At 43.4% G+C, this 19823-nt stretch overlaps 1 protein-coding gene across 2 annotated transcripts in view; it reads right to left on the reverse strand.

The window, feature by feature from the left end:
- fbln2 (fibulin 2) overlaps nucleotides 1-19823 on the reverse strand; it is a 55393-nt gene that overhangs the window by 17896 nt on the left and 17674 nt on the right. For both annotated transcript variants that reach the window (XM_023837464.2, XM_023837463.2), the window contains exons 3-6: nucleotides 3982-4099; nucleotides 3530-3656; nucleotides 2222-2408; nucleotides 284-493 (exon numbers count right to left, since the gene is read on the reverse strand). In XM_023837464.2, the coding sequence (XP_023693232.2) occupies nucleotides 284-493; nucleotides 2222-2408; nucleotides 3530-3656; nucleotides 3982-4099 (642 nt within the window). The remainder of the gene's footprint in view (nucleotides 1-283; nucleotides 494-2221; nucleotides 2409-3529; nucleotides 3657-3981; nucleotides 4100-19823) is intronic.

Below are 19823 nucleotides of genomic sequence, written 5' to 3' on the forward strand. Positions count from 1 at the left end.
AGAACCGTAATATCTAAAGGGGAAAACCAACATGGCAGTTAGAGACCTTAAGAGACCGATGAGGCATATGAACCAAATGCTCTGTAATCATCTGTGAAGCAGATAAATTATAACAATGTTACGCACAAAACTTGAATGCTGTTTTTTTTTCCTAGACAAAAAGCTGTAGCTCAGTACTCTTAGATAAACAGTAAATTTCTGCAGTCGATTGATTGTTTATTTGTACAGCTCTGATCACTGCCGCCACACCTCAGCAGTGTGCTTGCTAAAGGGGGTCACTCACCTGACACGCAGAAGTGTCCGTCCTGGTGCAGCGTGTAGCCCGGGTAACAGGCACACTCGTAGGAGCCCCAGGTGTTGATGCACCTCTGGTGGCACAGCCTGTCCCCATCAAGCTGGCACTCGTCGACATCTTCCAGGTCCTCCACGGAGTTGGCTGCCTCCTCCCTGTCCTGGATGGAGAAGGCCTCGTTGGGGAACCTGCTGTCAGAGACTGAGGAGTTGGAGAGAGTCTGTTTATACTTCAGACGGCAGAGGTAAAGTCATGAGAGATGACGGATGGATGGATGGATTATTTATCTCTGGAGGGACATTTGAGAGAGAAGGCGTGGTGATAATCAAACCTACCAAAACACTGCACATTACATTCTCAGAAATGTGGGCCACTGGTGTAGCTCGACTTCACAGCAAGGTACCTACCATGTTTCACTGTAGTATCTATCTGCAAAAATTCCACATGCAATGCAACTAGCTTCAAACATTAGCATTAGCATTGACAGTGCACTGCTGTATACCACACATCCCACCGTGTATCAGGAAACCTGCATCTAACAGTCTTGTGTGCAACATTAGGTTACTAAACGTGACACAGTTCTTCAAGCTGACAGATGAAGCGGGGTATAATATCCCAGTAATGCCCCATTAGTAAAAAAAAATGCAATCATGTAAACTGCAATTGGATCCACACCATCATGCAGTCATTACCTAAACCTCACTGCAGAAAGGGGATTAAATGTTTCCGCCTAAATTAATCATGTCAAGGAGAGCCGTAGGGATGCGAAAAAACTCTCATGGAAATAATTACTTCTCATTGATTTTCTTCCCATAAACCTTCGATTCTGCACAAAAAAAAAACATACGCAGCTTCACACATCTGCCTCGATGGAGAAATGAGGAGCATCTCAGTATGTTTATTTGATCTAATTTCACCAAGTTCTCTTGCTTCCTTTGGGGCAGCCGGGAATACAATAAGAAAAAGGGGAAAGAGTTATTTTTGAGGCACTGATCACGGCTGATGAGGCCCAGCGTCACTCTCAGCTGATGTGTAGATGTCAGCTTGAGACCCGACACTCAGCAGGGTTACGTGTGATAACGTCAATGTCGACATGCACGTCCTTCTACCCGGAAGCACCGGGGTTAAAGAGCAAAGTGTGTGATGGGGGAAAGAGGGGTGGATCCGCAGTGGGGAGCGTGGAGAGGATGCACCCCCGGCTGAGTCATCCTCTCCACTCTAACATTCCCGTCTTATCACAGGGCACCAGTCCGTGTCCAGACTTCACGGTCTGGAGTGTGGAAACCTCACGATAATTACCAAGCGCGGACAGCACGCTGGGCGCATGTAATCACAGAGCATGATGAGCAATGACATCGGCCACACTCAACATCCCTAAATATAGCCATCTGATACAAACTAATCAGTTTAGCTCCACTTGCATTTCACAGATGTCCAAAAACAGTTCCAGCCTACTCCTACTATTACGTGAAACATTCTTGCAAAGTTTGGCAAACTGGCATCGGCTATAGGTACTCTGTGGCCCCGCAGACGAATTAGAGCACTGCTGGCAACAGCAGAATAGCAGCAGATTGCACCAACACCTGTCCAGGCATCGTCTCAGATCTGCCGTAGATATGCCTGACAGCCCGGCTTTGTGTTTCCCCGCCTCAAAAGTATATGTAAATGTCAGCATCTGGTCAACATCTGTGTCGGGGGAAAATAAAACTGAGCATATAAGCATTTAGAAGCGGCATTTGGATGCATTAAGGCGACTTGGGAAACCTGCGAGTCTGGCTTCATGATCAATGGCGCAAGGTTTAGTCCGAAAGTCCTTACAGCCAAGTGCAAATCACGACTTTCGTAAATGCACCCTTACTTCCGATTGACAGGTCAGCACAGAGTAAAGACGAATGGAACGGCTGTGCATTAGGCTTCCCGGACAGTCACCTCTGTCCGGCAGGACGGTAGGCTCTGGCCGCTGCCTCCGCCGTAGAGCTGGCTGGCTGGGGCTCTCGTCTTCCTCACAGCAGCTCAGGAAGATGTTGCCACAGGAGTAGCTGAGATGCTCGTGGGCCGCGCAACCCTGCCCCGCAACCCGGAAGTGCATCCCCAAGGTACAGCAGCTGCAGCACTCCTGCAAGGGTGCAACACCAGAGGGCCCTGTTACTGGGTGGGTTTTTTTTTTTGCTTTTCTCCCCACTGGGATCCATGTAGCTATCAGAGGAGGGGAACAAACCCATACAGGTCAATCGGTCTATCAACACTATATCAGAATGCGGTTATATTTCCTGATACTCTGCAGACCCACATTTGACTTATAGCACAAGCTCTGATAAAATGACCCTCAAAAGATTTCTGCCACAAACATATAACTGGTATTAAAAATCTGGCCCAATGTAATGTTTCCTCCCCTGACAGCACTGCTTCAATTCCTCCTGACAGCCAGAATAAACCAAGCGTACTATTACAATATTTAACCTTTCCATATTACCCGGGTACTAGCACTAAATTATAGCAAAAAAAGAAAAAAAAAATGAAAACCTTAGATAATTCGAGACAACTGTATATTGGTATTACTCCAAGCAAAACAGAAATACAGCTTAGCTTCTATAAAACTCCCAAGTTGGTTAAAAAAAATCTTTCAAATGGAAAGCTCCTATTGAGTGAAATAACACAGCATTTAACACGAGGTTTGAAAGGTGAAAGCCTTCGAGGACATCTCGCCATTCAACAAGGTCCTCAGAGCCGCTCATCCACCAAGAAGCTTAACTGCAAACTGGAGACAGGCAGACTACAGCAGACATGCGGCAGTCATCCGCCAGTTTGATGTAATTCTAGAAAACAATATTAGTAAACCTCCAGTTCCCCTCCAAAGTCCTTCACTCCGCAGGATACCTGACAGAAGAAGGGCAAGAAGCCATCTATAGAACAGCAGGACAGCGAGAGTTTGAGGAGTCAGAACAGAGGGTGGATGGCAAACATAGAAATATCTTGGTAAGAAATACGGCAAGTTAAAATGCCAGCTGCTGATTGGAATAAAAATGACAAGAACGGAATTCCAGTGCAGGTCACCTTATTGGCAGAGGGCCGTCATTACCCGCCTGAACCCTACAGTGCTGCAGTTGGAAGGTGTCTTCCATTACATATTATGTGGAACAAATAAGCACGTTTGTTAAATCCCAGCTTTATTATTAGAAGATACGTCTTCTCCTGTCTCCTGGGTCCATGGCGTCATGACCGGGTCAGGTGACTCGCCTTGTAGGAATCATTTCCGCATTCGTCGCCGTTCGCATCGCAGGGAACGCCGGCTTTGGCCGCATTCATTGCCGCCAGGCAGCTGCTTTCCGTCAACACGGCCAGGCAGCACTGCTCCTGGGCAGTCCTGCAGCAGGCGGGGGGCAGGGGGGGGGAAGGAAATTAAAAAAAAGCAGAAACTGGGGGAAAATTCTATTTCAGAACACAAACAAAGTGCCGGCTACAATTATCAATTTGTTTAGAGCAGAATGTACAAGATTGTTATAGCTGAAGGCAATTGATGATGCAATTCATTTCCAAACACTGAACACATTTACAAATCCAAATCACATAATGCTTCAAAAAGCAGAGAAATAAGTCTGTTAATAAGATGAAAAGTGAATAAAGTAAACTCTGCTTACTCATGAATATAAAGAGACACATTAAATAGAGCATCAACCAGTGTGACTTACCTACATACAGACTGCCTGTCCTGTCTGATAAAAGCCATAGCATTGCAATGGTTGTTGCCCTCTGCCCACTTCTGGCCTGCTTTGCAACAGTCCTCCACCAGGCTGTTTAGGGAAACGTCTAAGTAGGAAAACAGGCACAGATACTCAGCATTAACTGGTCGAACACACGAGGCAGATTTGAAAGTCAGAATTGGCATGATTGACTGTGTTCCCGCTAAACACGTTACATCAGACATTCTGAGACTGGTTGTCTTCACCTTCCATTTTCCCATCTTGCATGAACCTGTGTGACGTTTTAAGCAATCGTTACCTTAAACATGCTTCACAACAATATACAGTTTATTCAGTGTTTCGACATTAACATTTACTCTAATTTGCATGATTGGATTCATTCAACGTGACTGATTTGATTTGGCATTTATTTAACACTGTGTCATGCTCTAAGAGCTTCACAACTGAAATTAAGCATAACAAGATTTAATGTATCATCGGATGACTCACTCCTATTGATGCCAAAAGGAGACAATCTTTAAAAATACAAAATCACAATTAAGAATTTTCATGCAGGCAGAGACCAGGGCAGCCTTAGGGGAGTGACACGGGGTCCTTCCCTAGGATAGCCCATACCATGCTTTAGACACCAGTCTGACTCAAACTCATGATATAACACTCCAGGAGCAGGTGAAAGGGAGACGCACAGTCATTCTTATTTCACTGAAGATACCACATTTCTCCTTACTGATGATTCTAGAGAGGATATGAGAAGGTAGTCTTTTTTTTTCAACATTCCACCATTCGGTATTGATCAGTACTGATAAGTGTCCATAGTAAATCAATCATAATGGCAGCCTGATGACTTAGAGGGCATCACTGTTTAATCACACCTCCAGGGTTGGCTCCAACCCCCCCCCCTGGTGCGGTGGTTTAATCTTTTCTCTATGTTTTAAGGGCTCCCTTGGCCAACCCAATAACGTGCAGCTGAGTGAATTGTCCATAAAATTGCCAGTAGTGTGTGAGTTTGTGCCCTGCGATGGACGGGCATCCCATCCAGGGTGTCCGTCTGCCTGTTGCTTACTGGCTTAGGCTCCACGCTGTGACCCTGAAATGGAAAATTGGAGAGATATATGTACGGTGCGTGGCTGTATGCATTTTCCTAAGTTCACGGGCTTGTTTACTGGACAGCAAACCTGATGTAAGGTGTGGCGATAAAAAAAGATGCAGTTTAGCATGAACTCTGTAAGATTACCAGTGCATGCTGTGGCTTCACTGTAAAAATGTTCAATATCACAAATAAATTAGACCGGAGAACATTTTACAACAACCCAGGGCCACGTTTCTGGGTGTGAAGAGGGTCATTAAATGCAAAGTGTCACTTAAAGCATGACGTACTGTATGCTCATCTCCAAACGGCACTTATGGAGAACACACTGGGGAGTTTGTAATGGGGGATGATAATATTATGGAGGATTGACTAGAACATGAAGGGAGGAATCCCTCTGCAGACAGTCATGTTGCCTCGGCGTGGTGCGTCATCGTTTTATAGGCTTTCACTGATTTAAAATGACAAGGTAAATATACCTTTCCTGTCTCTTTCGGTCTTCTCACATTGTCACACAGAGAGCAGCGAACGGGAGACGCCAAACCAGAACTAACAGGAATTAGCCCTCACAGTGAAATGCATTCGAAGTTCAAAAAATGAGCCATCAAAAGGACATTTTCACTAAGCTACTTAGGGGCAGCTTATAATTTTACACTTTTGTCATTTATACAGCTACTCCTGAAGTTTTGTTTCCGGAACAAAAATATAAAGTCTTTGATCAAGTTACTGTCTAAGCAAATAAACATGTGACCAAACTGCATCTTTTTTGGTTCTGATTCATGTGGAAAGAAGAACCATAAATGAGCACAAAATAGTAGCCTGGACTGGCCTCCCCCAGGTCCTGGTGCACAACAAACAGCAAAATACCCAGCAGACTCCGACTGATCACAGACTGCAATCCCCTCATTAGCCCCCCATCAGACCGTCCACTCCAATCACCTTGAGCGATAAGCTGACCCCTGAAGGAACAATCAGCCACGTTCTTCACAGGGGGACCCAGGATCCATAACCATGTTTAAGCACCCACCTTCTGTTATTCATAAACAATGGGGTAGTAGCTGTCTGGACCTTGGAAAGACCTTGGTTGTGAATTTGAAGAAGCTTATACAACAACAACATTTACGGGAGGTGCACTAAAATGCCTTTCATTTTCACCTTCATTCATGTCATTTCACATTCCACTAATTCTTCATTATTCCTAGCAGGCTGGTGCTGAATCCCTCAAAGCCGACACATTGCATAATTTCCAGGTCTACCCTTCAGACACAGTTTTTGAAAATTATAAGTTTTGAAGGCAAAAGACACCTACAGGGGGGATCCAACTCTTTATCCTTATTGCATTCACGTCCACCAGCTTTTCTGAAGTCTACCAAAAAAAAACTGTGGAATTCAGCTAAAGTGAACGTGAATGTTCTCTGTGTGAATGTTCTCCAGTCCACACGGCTATAGCTACAATGAGGAGCATGTGACTGCTAACAATATCTTTGCTACATTCTACTTACAAGAAGGAAAGTGCAGTCCCAAAACAGAAATGAAAATGCCGTTAAACCACAGGTCCAAGTCTTTGAGGAATAAAGCGATATAAATAAAGATAAATGTTAAAAGAAGTTGCAAATGACTTCTACTGCATCGTTTAACGTCAATATCATGACATTAAAAAAGTACCAATGAAAACTGAAGAGATGGGTGATTGAACACATTGCTTGACAGACAGCAATCAGGAATATGTGAGAATACACTGAAGTTCAGAAAAAAGCGCTATGATTTGGGCACGAGTACAACTTTTCAAATAAAACCGAACCAGAAATGTCTCCTGCTGATGTCAAATGTTAGCACTTCTCAGAAACAAAGTGTCAGGTCTCTCTTCCCGATACACAAAGTACATTTCCTTTTGAATAACATTTTGGGTATAATTGCCCTTTAACCATTTACAGCTTGCCCAGCAATTCTTTCCTGTACTGCAAGCACTTAAAAATCAAGACGTAAGCAACTTCTTTCCATAATAATGTGTCATGTATTGTTGACAGCAGGGAGCTTACTTTCAAACATCAGACAAGCTCTTTGAAGAGCGCGTGGTGATCTAGGAGCTTCTCGGAGCGATATGAGCACCGCTCTGTCTGTATGTCCCTGTTTACGCTGTCTGTCAGGTATAAAAAAACAGCTTTGAAAAATCCAGGCCGTCATTTCAGCAACAACTCTAACGTCAAATATGAAGTGTGCACAACTGAGCAAAAAGAAACATTTCATGGATAACCTTTTTTTTGGTACTCCACAGAGGGAAAGTTTTACTGTAGAAAATGTATTTAAAATACAGACACACACACACACACAGGTTTGTAATTATATCTTTGTCGGGCCTCTCCATTCATTTCTATGGGGAAAACTTTAATCCCAACATGACGACCTTAACCCCTACCCAGCCCTAAACGAACAAAAAACAAGTCATTTGGCATTTTTACTTTTTTGATTGCATTAACAGATCTTTGTGGAGACCTGAAAAATGATCCCCACCAAGTCGAAATAATGGGTCTTTATTACATTGTGGGGGACGTTTGGTCCCCACAATGAAATATAAACATAATTCACACACACACACAGACACACACACTCTATGGACAAAAGTATTGGGACACACCTATTAATTAATCATTGAATTCAGGAGTTCAATTTGGAACCATTGCCACAGTTGTTTGAAATCAAGCACCTAACTATGCAGTCAGGTCTACAAACATTTGTGAAAGAATGGGTCGTTCTGAAGAGCTCAGTGAATTCAAGTGTGGTTCTGTCATAAGATGCCACCTTTGCAGTCAATTCATATAATTTCTTCCCTGCTAGATATTCCATGGTTAATTGTAAGTGGTATTACTGTAAAGTGGAAGCGTTTAGAAACAACAGAAATTCATCACATGTAAAGTGACGGGGGGGTCGCTGAGTGCTGAGGTGCGTAGTGCATAAATGTTGCCAACGTTCTGTTGACTCAGTAACTGCAGAGTTCCACACTTCCTCTGGCATTAACCCCAGCACACAGACTGTGCCCGGAGCTTCATGGAAGGGGCTTCCATGTCCGAGCAGCTGCATGCAAACCTCACATCACCAAGCGCAATGCCAAACATCAGATGGAGTGCTGTGAAGCACGCTGCCACTTGGAGCAATGACAATGTGTTCTGTGGAGTGAATCACGCGTCTCTGTCTGGTAGTCGAATGGAAGGTTTCGCGGATGCCAGGAGAACGTTACCTGCCTGACTGCGGTGTGCCAACTGTAAAGTTTGGTGGAGGAGGGATAATGGTATGGGGTTGTTTTTCAGGGGTTGGGCTGGGCCCCTTAGTTCCAGTGAAGGGAACTCTTAATGCTTCAGCATACCAAGACGTTTTAGACAATTCAAAAATTTTTTATTCCAACTTTGTGGGAACAGTTTAGGGAAGGTGTGTGCGTGTGTGCGAGCGGGTTTACCTATCCTTATGGGGACATAATGTCCCCATAACGTGATAAATATCCGTTTTTTTTCCCTTATGGGGACCGGTTTCCTGGTCCCCATAAGGGAAAACTCTATTTTATAAAAATCGGTGACTGCTATGAAAAAACTAAAAATGCAAAAACTCTTGTATTTTGTTAGGTTACTTATGGTTATGGTTAGGGCAGGGTGGGGATTAAGGTTGTCATGAAATATAGCATTAGCATTTTTCCCATTGAAATGAATGAGCGGTCCCCATAAGGATATGTTTACCCTACATGTGCGTGTGTGTGTGCGTGTGTCTGTGCGTCTTTGCATATTTTCCTCAGGAAAAGTGAAAACACAAAATACACAAAATTTGCTGCATGAATGGAGAGTGCCTTCATTTCCTCTTTTTACTGTAATGAACATCAAAATAAGAAATTGAATATAAACAATTTGTTGTTGTCGATATATAATGTATAATTAAGTGTAATTATTCAAATTTGACCTTCCCTCCCTTTCCCCAGCCCTGGGTAGTGGTGATTGTGGGCAGTGGTGGCTTAATGGTTAGGGAAGCGCACTCGTAATTGAAAGACTGCGGGTTCGAATCCCTGATCAGTGAGGTGCCCTGAGTAAGGCACGCATTAGCTGCCCCCTGCTATGTCACGACGTCACGTATGGGTTAAATGCCGAGAGCGCATTTCGTTGTTGTGCATTGTGGGGTATCAACAATGACGATAGATCATTAAATTGTAAATGCTTGATCATATCAAAATTTTGCTCATTATCATTTTCCTTATACATCAAATAAACTAAAACGTGTGATTCCGGAATCTTCGTAATCCCCTGGATTAGTGCTCACTGTGGCATAAAATAAAAACAATAATAGTTTTAGCTGCTAGTTTTAACATCTACGACAATTAAAAAAGATACATGTAGGTGTATACTTTAAGTCATCCAAAATGTATTTACATACATATACACACAGTACTTTGAATTTGCTGCAAATAAAGTTAGTACAGGTCAATGTAACAGCCGCAATGCAACTGAGTTAAGGAAGCAGATCATATTATCTGCATGAGAAACAGCTACAGCACTGCTAATAATGTTTTTGTTTTTATTTATAACAAATGACGATTTCGGTTTCTGCCAAGTCAGAGCCTGTGCAAGTAATTATGCAGCTCACAGAAACCTGTATCACTCTGCTAAGCTATCAAACAGCAATTTCACAGGAAGTTACCGGGTGCATATTTTAGGATACAGGAAAGAATAGACTATAAACTGGCATAGCAGAGTGATTGTTCTGTTGTTTCAAAATGTAAAATTGTACATATAGTACATAAATGTTTACCGACAGGTGCAATAAAAGCTTCAGCAGAGATGACACAGTTAATAATACTATGTGTCTCCAGAACACAGTATTATTAGGTTGACAAAATATGCAAGCGCCATCCCCGTATCTCTGCATCCCAGGCCCGGATCTTCAGGACGTAATCTTTACAACATCTGTCTGGAGTAAAATGGGGAATGACTTTCCCAGAAGACCCTCCCTTCGCTGGGGTAGATATTTCCCTGCATGTCTGACATTAAAGTATTCATGCAGCGTCTGCATAATGGACGTTTATAAACATAAAATTCCTGGATACAGTAATCCAGTTATCTGTAATATTGATGTAAAATGTCTGGTTTGTACAATTTTTCATCCATTATATTTTCCATAAAATAGCCTTGATACTGGAGTAAGGCAGGATTATTTAATAAAAGGAGGAGATGAAGTGTGTGCAGATGGTGTATGTCTTCAGGGTTGAGGGTTCAATTCCCATGTTTGAGTGAGTTTCCTCCAGATGCTCCTGTTTCATCTAGCAATCCTCAGACTGCCCTTAATCGTGAGTGTGTGAGAGCGTGTGTGAGCGTGTGAGAGCGTGTGTGAGCGTTTGAGAGCATGTGTGAGAGCGTGTGTGAGCGTGTGAGAGCGTGTGTGAGCGTGTGTGAGCGTGTGAGAGCGTGTGAGAGCGTGTGTGAGCGTGTGTGAGCGTGTGAGAGCGTGTGAGCGCGTGAGAGCGTGTGTGAGCGTGTGTGAGCGTGTGAGAGCGTGTGTGAGCGTGTGAGAGCGTGTGTGAGCGTGTGCCCTGTGACGGACTGACATCCCACTCATGCTGTCCCCTGCCCACGTAATCGGGGAGAGACCTTCGACTACTCGCATCTCAAAAACTCACTGCAATGGAATGTATAACAATTCATGTGCTGTTTTAATCAGATTAAAAGTCACCAGATGTGTGCAGAAGATTATCTGAAAGTTATATTTGCATTTTCGTTCATAAAGAAACACTATTATCAGAATAAGTTTATTCTCATTATCTTCGCATATTCCATTTCACTTCTGTGCAAGACACACGCATATACAGATGAGAGGGAAGCTTGGTGTCAGAGCATTGAGGTACCTCTCACCTGCCCCCTCTCACCTGCCCCCTCTCACCTGCCCCTCTCACCTGCCCCCTCCCTGGAGCAGTTGGGATTGAACGCCTTGCTTAAGGACCCAGCAATGATATGACTACACTGTCAATCACAGACATCGAACCAGAAACCCTCCAATCACAATCGCACCATCTGTACTGGCAGAGCCATGGACCAGTGCCTCTAAAAGAGGTCAGGGGGTAAGTTGCTAAACTACAGTTAAAGGAGACCCCAACCCAAGCTCTCTGGAGAGGCATTATGAGACTACGATTACGGTGTAGTGCAAACACGGGCAGGCAGCCCCAGCTGCTCTTAATGATAACTGCCACCGTTACGGCTTCCCTCTACTTTGCATGGACTTCAAAAGCACATCTGTAGACCGGCACGCTGGCTCTGCTGAATGACGGGCTGCTTCACCCCCACACTGGGTGACATCACCATCCTAATACATGTATGACAGCATTACCTGCTTTTTTTCCATCATAGCAGATTATGCAGTCGACAGTAATCTCCCCCCCCCCCCCCCTTATTTTTTTGGACCAACTGGAGAAAAGAACCGCAATCTATTTAGGATCATACAGTCTATTGCTCTGTAAATGGCAAAGTCATTACCTCATGCGGAAAATCAATAGGGATAAGGGCAGCAATGTTTTCTTAAACAGGAACATTTTCTCATTGTTTTTAACTTCTTTTCAGGCCAGAAGCAGATGACTGCAGGGGGCAAGTACAGGGTGCGGGGGCCATAAATCATGCCTGTCAGTAAATCATAGTAAGAACCCTCCCTGACTCCTCAAACAGGTCATAAAAAATTAAAACACGTCATATTTTCCAAGCCAGAAAAATCAAAACCAACCGATAGCATGTTCATATTTAAACTGTTGATAATGACACAGTAAAAATGCAAAAAAAAAAAAAAAAAAAGATTGAAATCTCAGAGAGGATTCAAATCGAAAAGCGCATATCTTTCCTAAAGCTGTACAAGGACAATTTAATTAAAAATATTCTGGCTTCCTACAAAAGACGTCAAACAAAAAAAATGGAAAAGCTAAATCCAACCATTCATCTTCCAACCTCCAATATAGCACAGGGCCGTGGGGTAAAAGGAAAATGTAACAGAAATATTAAATAGGTGCTTTGCTGCATGTAGATATATAGATTTTAGTTTAGGCAGTCTGATAGTGCAGCTTGTCAGGCTTCACTATATTGAGCTTAAGTAAACATCAAAATCTTTCATGTCAGTTCCGCACTCAAACCTCCCTCCTGTACAGGAGACACTAAATAATTAAATGATTTTAGTCAACCAAACCCATCCAGACTATGCTTGATGTATATAATTAAGTGACAGTTCTGTCAGTAATACCAGTAATATTTCATTCAGTTGATGTAAATGCAATTTGGCTGTGTTGAGACTTTGCCATAATGAACTACATAGCATGGGACAGTCTTAGTGTGCTGACTTCACTTGCAGTACCAGCAAGGCAGTAAGAAATATCAACCGAACTGCAATCATGTTGTAATTGCCGGGATCATTGTGGAGAATGTCGCTGCCGGGATCATTGTGGAGAATGTCACTGCCGGGATCACTGTGGAGAATGTCACTGCCGGGATCATTGTGGAGAATATCACTGCCGGGATCATTGTGGAGAATGTCACTGCCGGGATCACTGTGGAGAATGTCACTGCCGGGATCATTGCGGAGAATATCACTGCCGGGATCATTGTGGAGAATATCACTGCCGGGATCACTGTGGAGAATGTCACTGCCGGGATCATTGCGGAGAATATCACTGCCGGGATCATTGTGGAGAATGTCACTGCCGGGATCACTGTGGAGAATGTCACTGCCGGGATCACTGTGGAGAATGTCACTGCCGGGATCATTGTGGAGAATGTCACTGCCGGGATCATTGTGGAGAGTGTCACTGCCGGGATCATTGTGGAGAGTGTCACTGCCGGGATCACTGTGGAGAATGTCACTGCCGGGATCATTGTGGAGAATGTCACTGCCGGGATCATTGTGGAGAGTGTCACTGCCGGGATCATTGTGGAGAATGTCACTGCCGGGATCATTGCGGAGAATATCACTGCAGGGATCATTGTGGAGAATGTCACTGCCGGGATCATTGCGGAGAATATCACTGCAGGGATCATTATGGAGAGTGTCACTGCCGGGATCATTGTGGAGAATGTCACTGCCGAGATCATCACCATTTAAAAAAAAAAGCATGTTGTGTATTCCAGCTTTAAAACGGAAAACCAGGCCCCAGAAATCATGAAAACAGCCGTTTTGCAAGATGTCGATTTCATGCTCTTGTTTACAACGTAATATACGTCTGTTTCCCTGCAGCCTTCATTCTGGAGCCTTCCTCCAATAGCTCGAGGCTTTATAAAGCTCCACTGTTCATGAGAACCATTCATTTTCTCCTCTTAAGTATGAAAGTGATTGTGCCTCCAGTATGACATGTACCCATAGGAAAGCAAAAGTTACCAGCTGGCATACTCTGTTCAGCCTGGCAATCAGTTCTGCACCCAAATACTTGTCAGACACTGAGTGAGTGATTGAGTGAGAGTGAGTGAGTGAATGAGTAAGTGAGAGTGTTTGGGGCACAAACAAATGCATACACTGATTCATCAGTCGTAAGTTTTCTTTCAATTTCCATCACACCCATTCAAATACATCCGTACCAGCCTACATTACACATAAATGGGGATAATTCAGTGATTAGTATTCTAACCCCATATCTTTAGAGTGAGGGGTTTGATTACCACCCCAAGTTTTTTGTGTTTTTGCAGTCTTAAAAAATGACGGAGAGGTAGGCTGGCATCTCTGTGTGGTTGTGTGTACGACCCGCGATGGTCAGTTTTCTGTCTGCGGCCTTCAGAGGCTCACAGAGCCTGGGACCTGCATGACCTGACCATCGGACAATCAGAAATTACTACTGGGTATCAATATTGTTTTAACTTACAGTTGCACATTAATGGGAAAAGTACAGTTATTTCATAGTGTTATATTGTTGCAATATATTTACTATATTTTCATCCAAACCATGAAGAATTGTATATGACCAGAATGAGCATATCAGAATGGAGTTGTAAGAGAGGCAAAAGAAAAATCTGGGGACCCCCCAAATTACTGATTCGACCAGAGATTCACCATGATGCTGTACTGAATAAGCAGCTATGAGAAATGGGTGGGTGAACATACTGTACAGCAATGTCTCAAGTAAATACCGCAGTACTGGCGTGAGTAAGGTAGAGCCATGCGGCTCGAGTGAGCGAGAAGCACTGCAGCTTCCCATCCATGCAGTGCATGTAGCTCACAGCAGAAATGGCAGTGCTCCAGCAAGCATCCTGCAGTTAATTAATCACCATTAACATGCACATGAATCCACCAGCGTCACTGCACGCGAAGCCCAGATAATGCGCGACAGGAGACTCTGTCATTTATGTTAATCTTTTACCGCTGTTAAACTCAAGTAAATTCTTCTGTATGTTATCTTTCGCACATTGTAATGAATATCTTTGCGGCGGTGATATTAATCAGTGTCAGAAGGAAGTGAGTGAGATGAATCACTCCACTTTTCTATTCTGCTCTTTGCTCAGTGCTTAAGGTTCAAGTACATAAAAGCCATCACTTTCCCAAAAGAACCCACACCTGTGAAATATTTCCAGAAAAGAAATCTTCTCCATTTCATATGTCTCACGGTTTATTTACTCGTTTCCCATCTCTGGCTTCTGCCCATGGGTCACATGATGAGCCTGGAATTCCACCAGACTGTTTATGTAATTAATCGCTGGAAGGCGGCAGTACGTTAGATACCAGGTCCGGGGGGCAGGGGGGGGGGGGGGGCTGGGTGGGGCAGCAGTTGGGGCCGACAGATCATTAGAATGTTTCTGAATGCTGAGAACATGAAGTAAATTGGCTCAAGATTAGCTAACACTGATTGAAAAAAGAAAATCAAGTGTTAAATGCTTGGACAACCTCAATTAACCGTGTTGGGATTCTGCTGTATAGCAAGACACGTTTCTCCCAAAAAGCAGAAATAATTCAAATGTAGCCAGAATGGTCTGCTCAGTATCACGTGTTTGCTGTTATTATTCTATTTTTCTCTCTAGCACTATTCTATAATTTATTACTCTGATTTTTATACAGTGAATATGCATCTGCTGATGCCTCAGACATCAGTGATGTTCAGGTGTTTCGGGTCTTTCAACATAATATTCCCTCCTCCAGGTGACCCCACCGGGGTCTTCTGGGGGGGTCTTTCCTCTTCTGGGTCAGAGTCGTCTTGAGGCTCTCTCTGCCGCTTTGATGGTGCTGTGGATGGCTTTCCTCTTCCTCGCTCCTTCGATGCCAAAACTACTGAAGGCACACATTTCATCTCCTCCTTTTAATAAATAATCTCGCCTTACCCCAGTATCAAGGCTATTTTATGGAAAACATAACTGTGTGCGGCTCAGTGGGTTAGGTCACTGTGTCTGTGACCAAAAGGTCGCCAGTTGAAATCCTGTAGTGGGAAGAATGATTTCACTGCTGGACCCCTGCGCGAGGCCCCTAACCCCCAATGGCTCCACTGACAGGCTGGCCTCGCTTTCTCAGTTGTTTGTTGCTTTGAATAAAAGCATCTGCTCGATAAATTAAGGTAAATGTAACCTTCACCTGTAATCGTCCCCTCTGGTTTTCAGTGGAAGTCGTTTACCGAGGAGTGAAACGCCCGCTGCTGTTTTCTGATGAAGTGGTACTCCAGCTCACCACCGAACCCCACCATAACCACACAAGACCTCACCCAAGTGCCCAAATGCCTTTTGTATGCGCCGGCCAAAAAACACCAATCAATCTAATAAAAATCTCCCATGATAGCGCAGTGTGTCTGTTGGCAGGCTCTCCCTGTGCCTGGGCAGTGGCCCTCTCTGGTACCCTGTTCTCCTCCAGCAGCCTAAACTGTCCTGTCTCATTGTGTGCGAATGTGTGCCCCGAGTACGATACAGCATCCCATCCCATCCAGGGTGCTCCCTTGCCTTGTGTTGTGAGCATGGACACATCCCAGAATCCCCGTGACCCTGCACCACATAATCCGGCATGGAAGATGGATTGATGGTTGAATTAACATCCCCGTTTCATCACAGAGCATAAGTCAGCTTTATTCGCTGGCGTGGTTAGGTTGCTAAATGGCAGATTTATCAACAGTAATTTCCGCTCTGCGATATTCAGGCTATGCATTGCCTTCATTAATTGGATACATGAGCTTCCTTTGTTAGCAGGATACATAAAATATCCACGATATTTTATTTTTGTTCTTCAAATGTAATACAGTAAGTAAACCAATGCACTCTGTCTGTTTCTCCATTCGGTCTGAAGCAAATAATTCATAGTCATGGGTATTTGGTTCCCAGACTAATTCTTGGACACAATATGCAACATTGTCCTCACGAAAATTTCTGTTCTGGATAATTTACGTGTAATTTCTTCTTACATACTTCATATCATGGGAATGATTCCTGTATGTTATGTCCTTTATACTTCATAATATTATTAAACTCAACAACATACCAGCCAATCACTGAACTGTTTGGGCATTCACCAAGACAAACTATTTTGTCCATGTTTAAGCTATGAAGCACGCATATTTCGGGAAAAAAAGAAAAAAGACGTCTGAAAAAATATAAAGAATATGCCAGAATTCATTTTTCTACCTTACCATGAGAAAACACCCACAGACCGTAAATTCACTGTGAAAGGGTCCAGCCCCTGCCCTCACCCAGTTTGTAGGGTAAATCTAACATGGGTGAAAAATCTTTGATGCTTATGTAAACTATTTAAGCAAAGCTTTTATATAATTCGATACAGGTTCACAATTAAATTCTTGTTTCTTTTACAGGACATGCATTCCATTCAAATTTCCAGTGGTCTGTTTCTAAAGGGCTTCATGGAGCACAGTGAGATCCAAATGGCAGGGACTGACAGTGGTCATGGATAATTAAATCACAATAAATTTGTATATCCCCTTATGTACATGCGATTATAATAAACATAATTCACAACAGGTGATAAGTAAGTTAGATTAATAATTTTGATTCATAATTTAATATAGCTAGGAACAAAACCAGTTTCCTCCACATGCTACATGGTGAGCTTTGTACAAGAAGTCAAACATTTAGCTATAGCATCTGCCATTGCTGGCTAATACACAGCAGCTATATCACAGGTTTGAGGTGTGAAGGCTGGCCCAGGATCAGCCTTCGACATAGGCGACATAGGCGACTGCCTAGGGCACTGTCGGAATAGGCAGCGCAAAAAAGAGCAAATGTCAAAAAATCCAAAGAATTCCTTCTGGTTGCATTCAGTGAGGTTACAGTTATTTATATTAATTTTAATATTTTGCTACTTTTATTGTGAAACAGACCCCAGCTAGCTAGTTAGCAGCCAGAAACCCCTGTGCTACAGAAATGTTTTAATATAAATTAATTGACAAAATTTGTTTTTTCCTGCTCTGGGAGGTGGTGGGGCGGGGCGCCAGCAAAATCTCGCCTAGGGAGCCAGTACACCCATGTGTAAATCTTCGACAAATTCCAGAATATGAAAAAACATGGCACATGTAAGGAGAACACCTTGGCTTAGATGTCAGTGCATCATAGGGTGCAATCACACCCACTGAGAAAGTTAGAGTCATCAATTAGTACTTGCGTGTGTTTGGATAACAGGAGTAAACGGGATTACCCAAGGGGCACCAGTGTGACACAGAGAGAACGTGCAGGTGCCACATACACAGAGCACAGGTAGGATCCAATCCTCCATCCCAGGAGGTGTGAGTCAGCAGTGCTATCCACGGAGCTACCATACCATACTCATTCATTATGCTAATCACAGTTAATACATACTCATTTACATGACCTTGTACAGACGCTGCCTGCCTTATCTGACTCATGTGTCTCTCAGCTAATTTCCTCGATTTGCTTCATCTCGACAGAATCGCCAGTCAGCTGAAAAACCCACCCGTTTACCTCCTCTATCGGTGTACAGCGTACGTACATATTCAGCAGCAACCGTAAGAAGCAGCTCGAGCTTAAAAACAGAACTCCAGCATTCGGCAAGCGAAAGTGCTCTCTAGAGCGCGCAGTATTAAGATCTCTATCTCTGCTGCACTTTATGCATAAATGCTGTGCTTTCTCAATAGGCTCTCCACACAGGAAGAGCAGTGACTGTTTACATAGATGCCGGGGCATCCTGAGTACTATTACCGAACCGGATTGCCATACGCCTTCCTTGATAAGCCGAACGGGGCGGAATGTGTGACCCGCTCTTCAATGCCAACGGCGTTTCCGTGGCGTTTTGCTGTGGCTACAAAACCCCGGTATCGCTGTGAGGGGCAGTTAATGTACATACCAACCACTACTGCTGCTGATATTGGGACAAAGAGAGGAAGGACCCACGAGAGTATATTTACTTTGCTGAACTTCCAGATAAGACTGAAGTGTATCCGACACCGTAAAGTTTGGAAAACACTCTGAGGGAGTCATTAAATGTCACATTGCAAGTAAAATTATAAAATACGACTTCGTACGTTTCGGTAGTTTAAGTCTCTTTATTGCCAGAATATTAATAACACTCAGTCAAATTCGAAAAAAGAGAAATGACTTAAATGCATATTTTTCTAATTTAACGTTTAAGGCATCAAATATCTGGAAACTAATCTAAAAACTAAACCAACTGTTGCAGTATATTTCAAGCCAAGCATTGTAGTCTGTCTGGCAAGATAAAATAGTCAGATCAGAGTGGAATATTATTGTAACAGTATATTTTTCAGGCAGGAGGCAAGAACATGAGGTAGTTGAAATTAAAAAACAGCATTGCGTACAATCATTTTCCGAACCTCTATTTCATAGCTAGAAGCTTTCAATGTTTTTCTACACAGATGTTGTGTCATCTGTCTTTTATGACAAACAACTGCTTGATTGTTTTTTCTTCTATTGAGAAACTCAGGTTGAGAAACTTCTGAGAGAAAACAGCAACTGGTCAGCAAAAATGAATGTGAAGGGAGTGGTGAGTGGCCTTCATGAGCCACTGCAGTGCTGACATAGACCCAGGCCCAGGAGAGGTGAAGGGGAATGACTCAGGCCAGGGCGGAACACCCATCTCCAACTGACTCACAGGTCACAGTGCTCCCCACCCCACCCCCGTAAAAAATCACAGTGGTGTTTTCCGGGGTACAGCCTCAGACGAGATTCTGAAGACGACAATACCTGCAGTTTTCTTACGCGAGTAAAATGCGACAATTTGCTCAGTCTACACTAGTGGCCAAAATTGTGTAAACACCTAGTTTTTTTTGGCATTACGCTTTAGAAATGACTACACAGACACTGGTGGCAATGTTTATAAACAAAGAAAGTTTACAATATCATACACTGGATGATTAAATAAGAAACTAGAGCGACAGTTCAATAAAGTTCTCTAAAACCTGGAAGTGCTTCCACAGTTTTGGCCACTAGTGTTCATTGTCAAACAGATCGACAGCGTGACAAATGCAGTGAATAGGTTTATGCTAATATACTTTGTCCATCTTACTTCTCTCCCACTTCTGCATCGTTCTGTCATCTGCACTGGTTTTGGTCTCAGTCAGTGGCCTTCTTTAAGTCTGCATTGCCAATCCGCAGCTCTTCAGGTGGATGTGGTTTGACAGCCTTGCCAAGGAGCAAATGGCTCAACGTACAGAGAGAATTTCTCGTTATGACAACAGGACAGTTCAAGGTTCAAGGAAGCCAATAATGCCACAGCATTAACTGAATGAAGTCTTTGATTGTCATGAAAATTATTAATTGTTTTGCAGGATACATCCAGTCTGCGGTCACCAGGGTTC

The sequence above is a fragment of the Paramormyrops kingsleyae genome, chromosome 8, assembly GCF_048594095.1.
Source record: "Paramormyrops kingsleyae isolate MSU_618 chromosome 8, PKINGS_0.4, whole genome shotgun sequence".
NCBI lineage: Eukaryota > Metazoa > Chordata > Actinopteri > Osteoglossiformes > Mormyridae > Paramormyrops > Paramormyrops kingsleyae.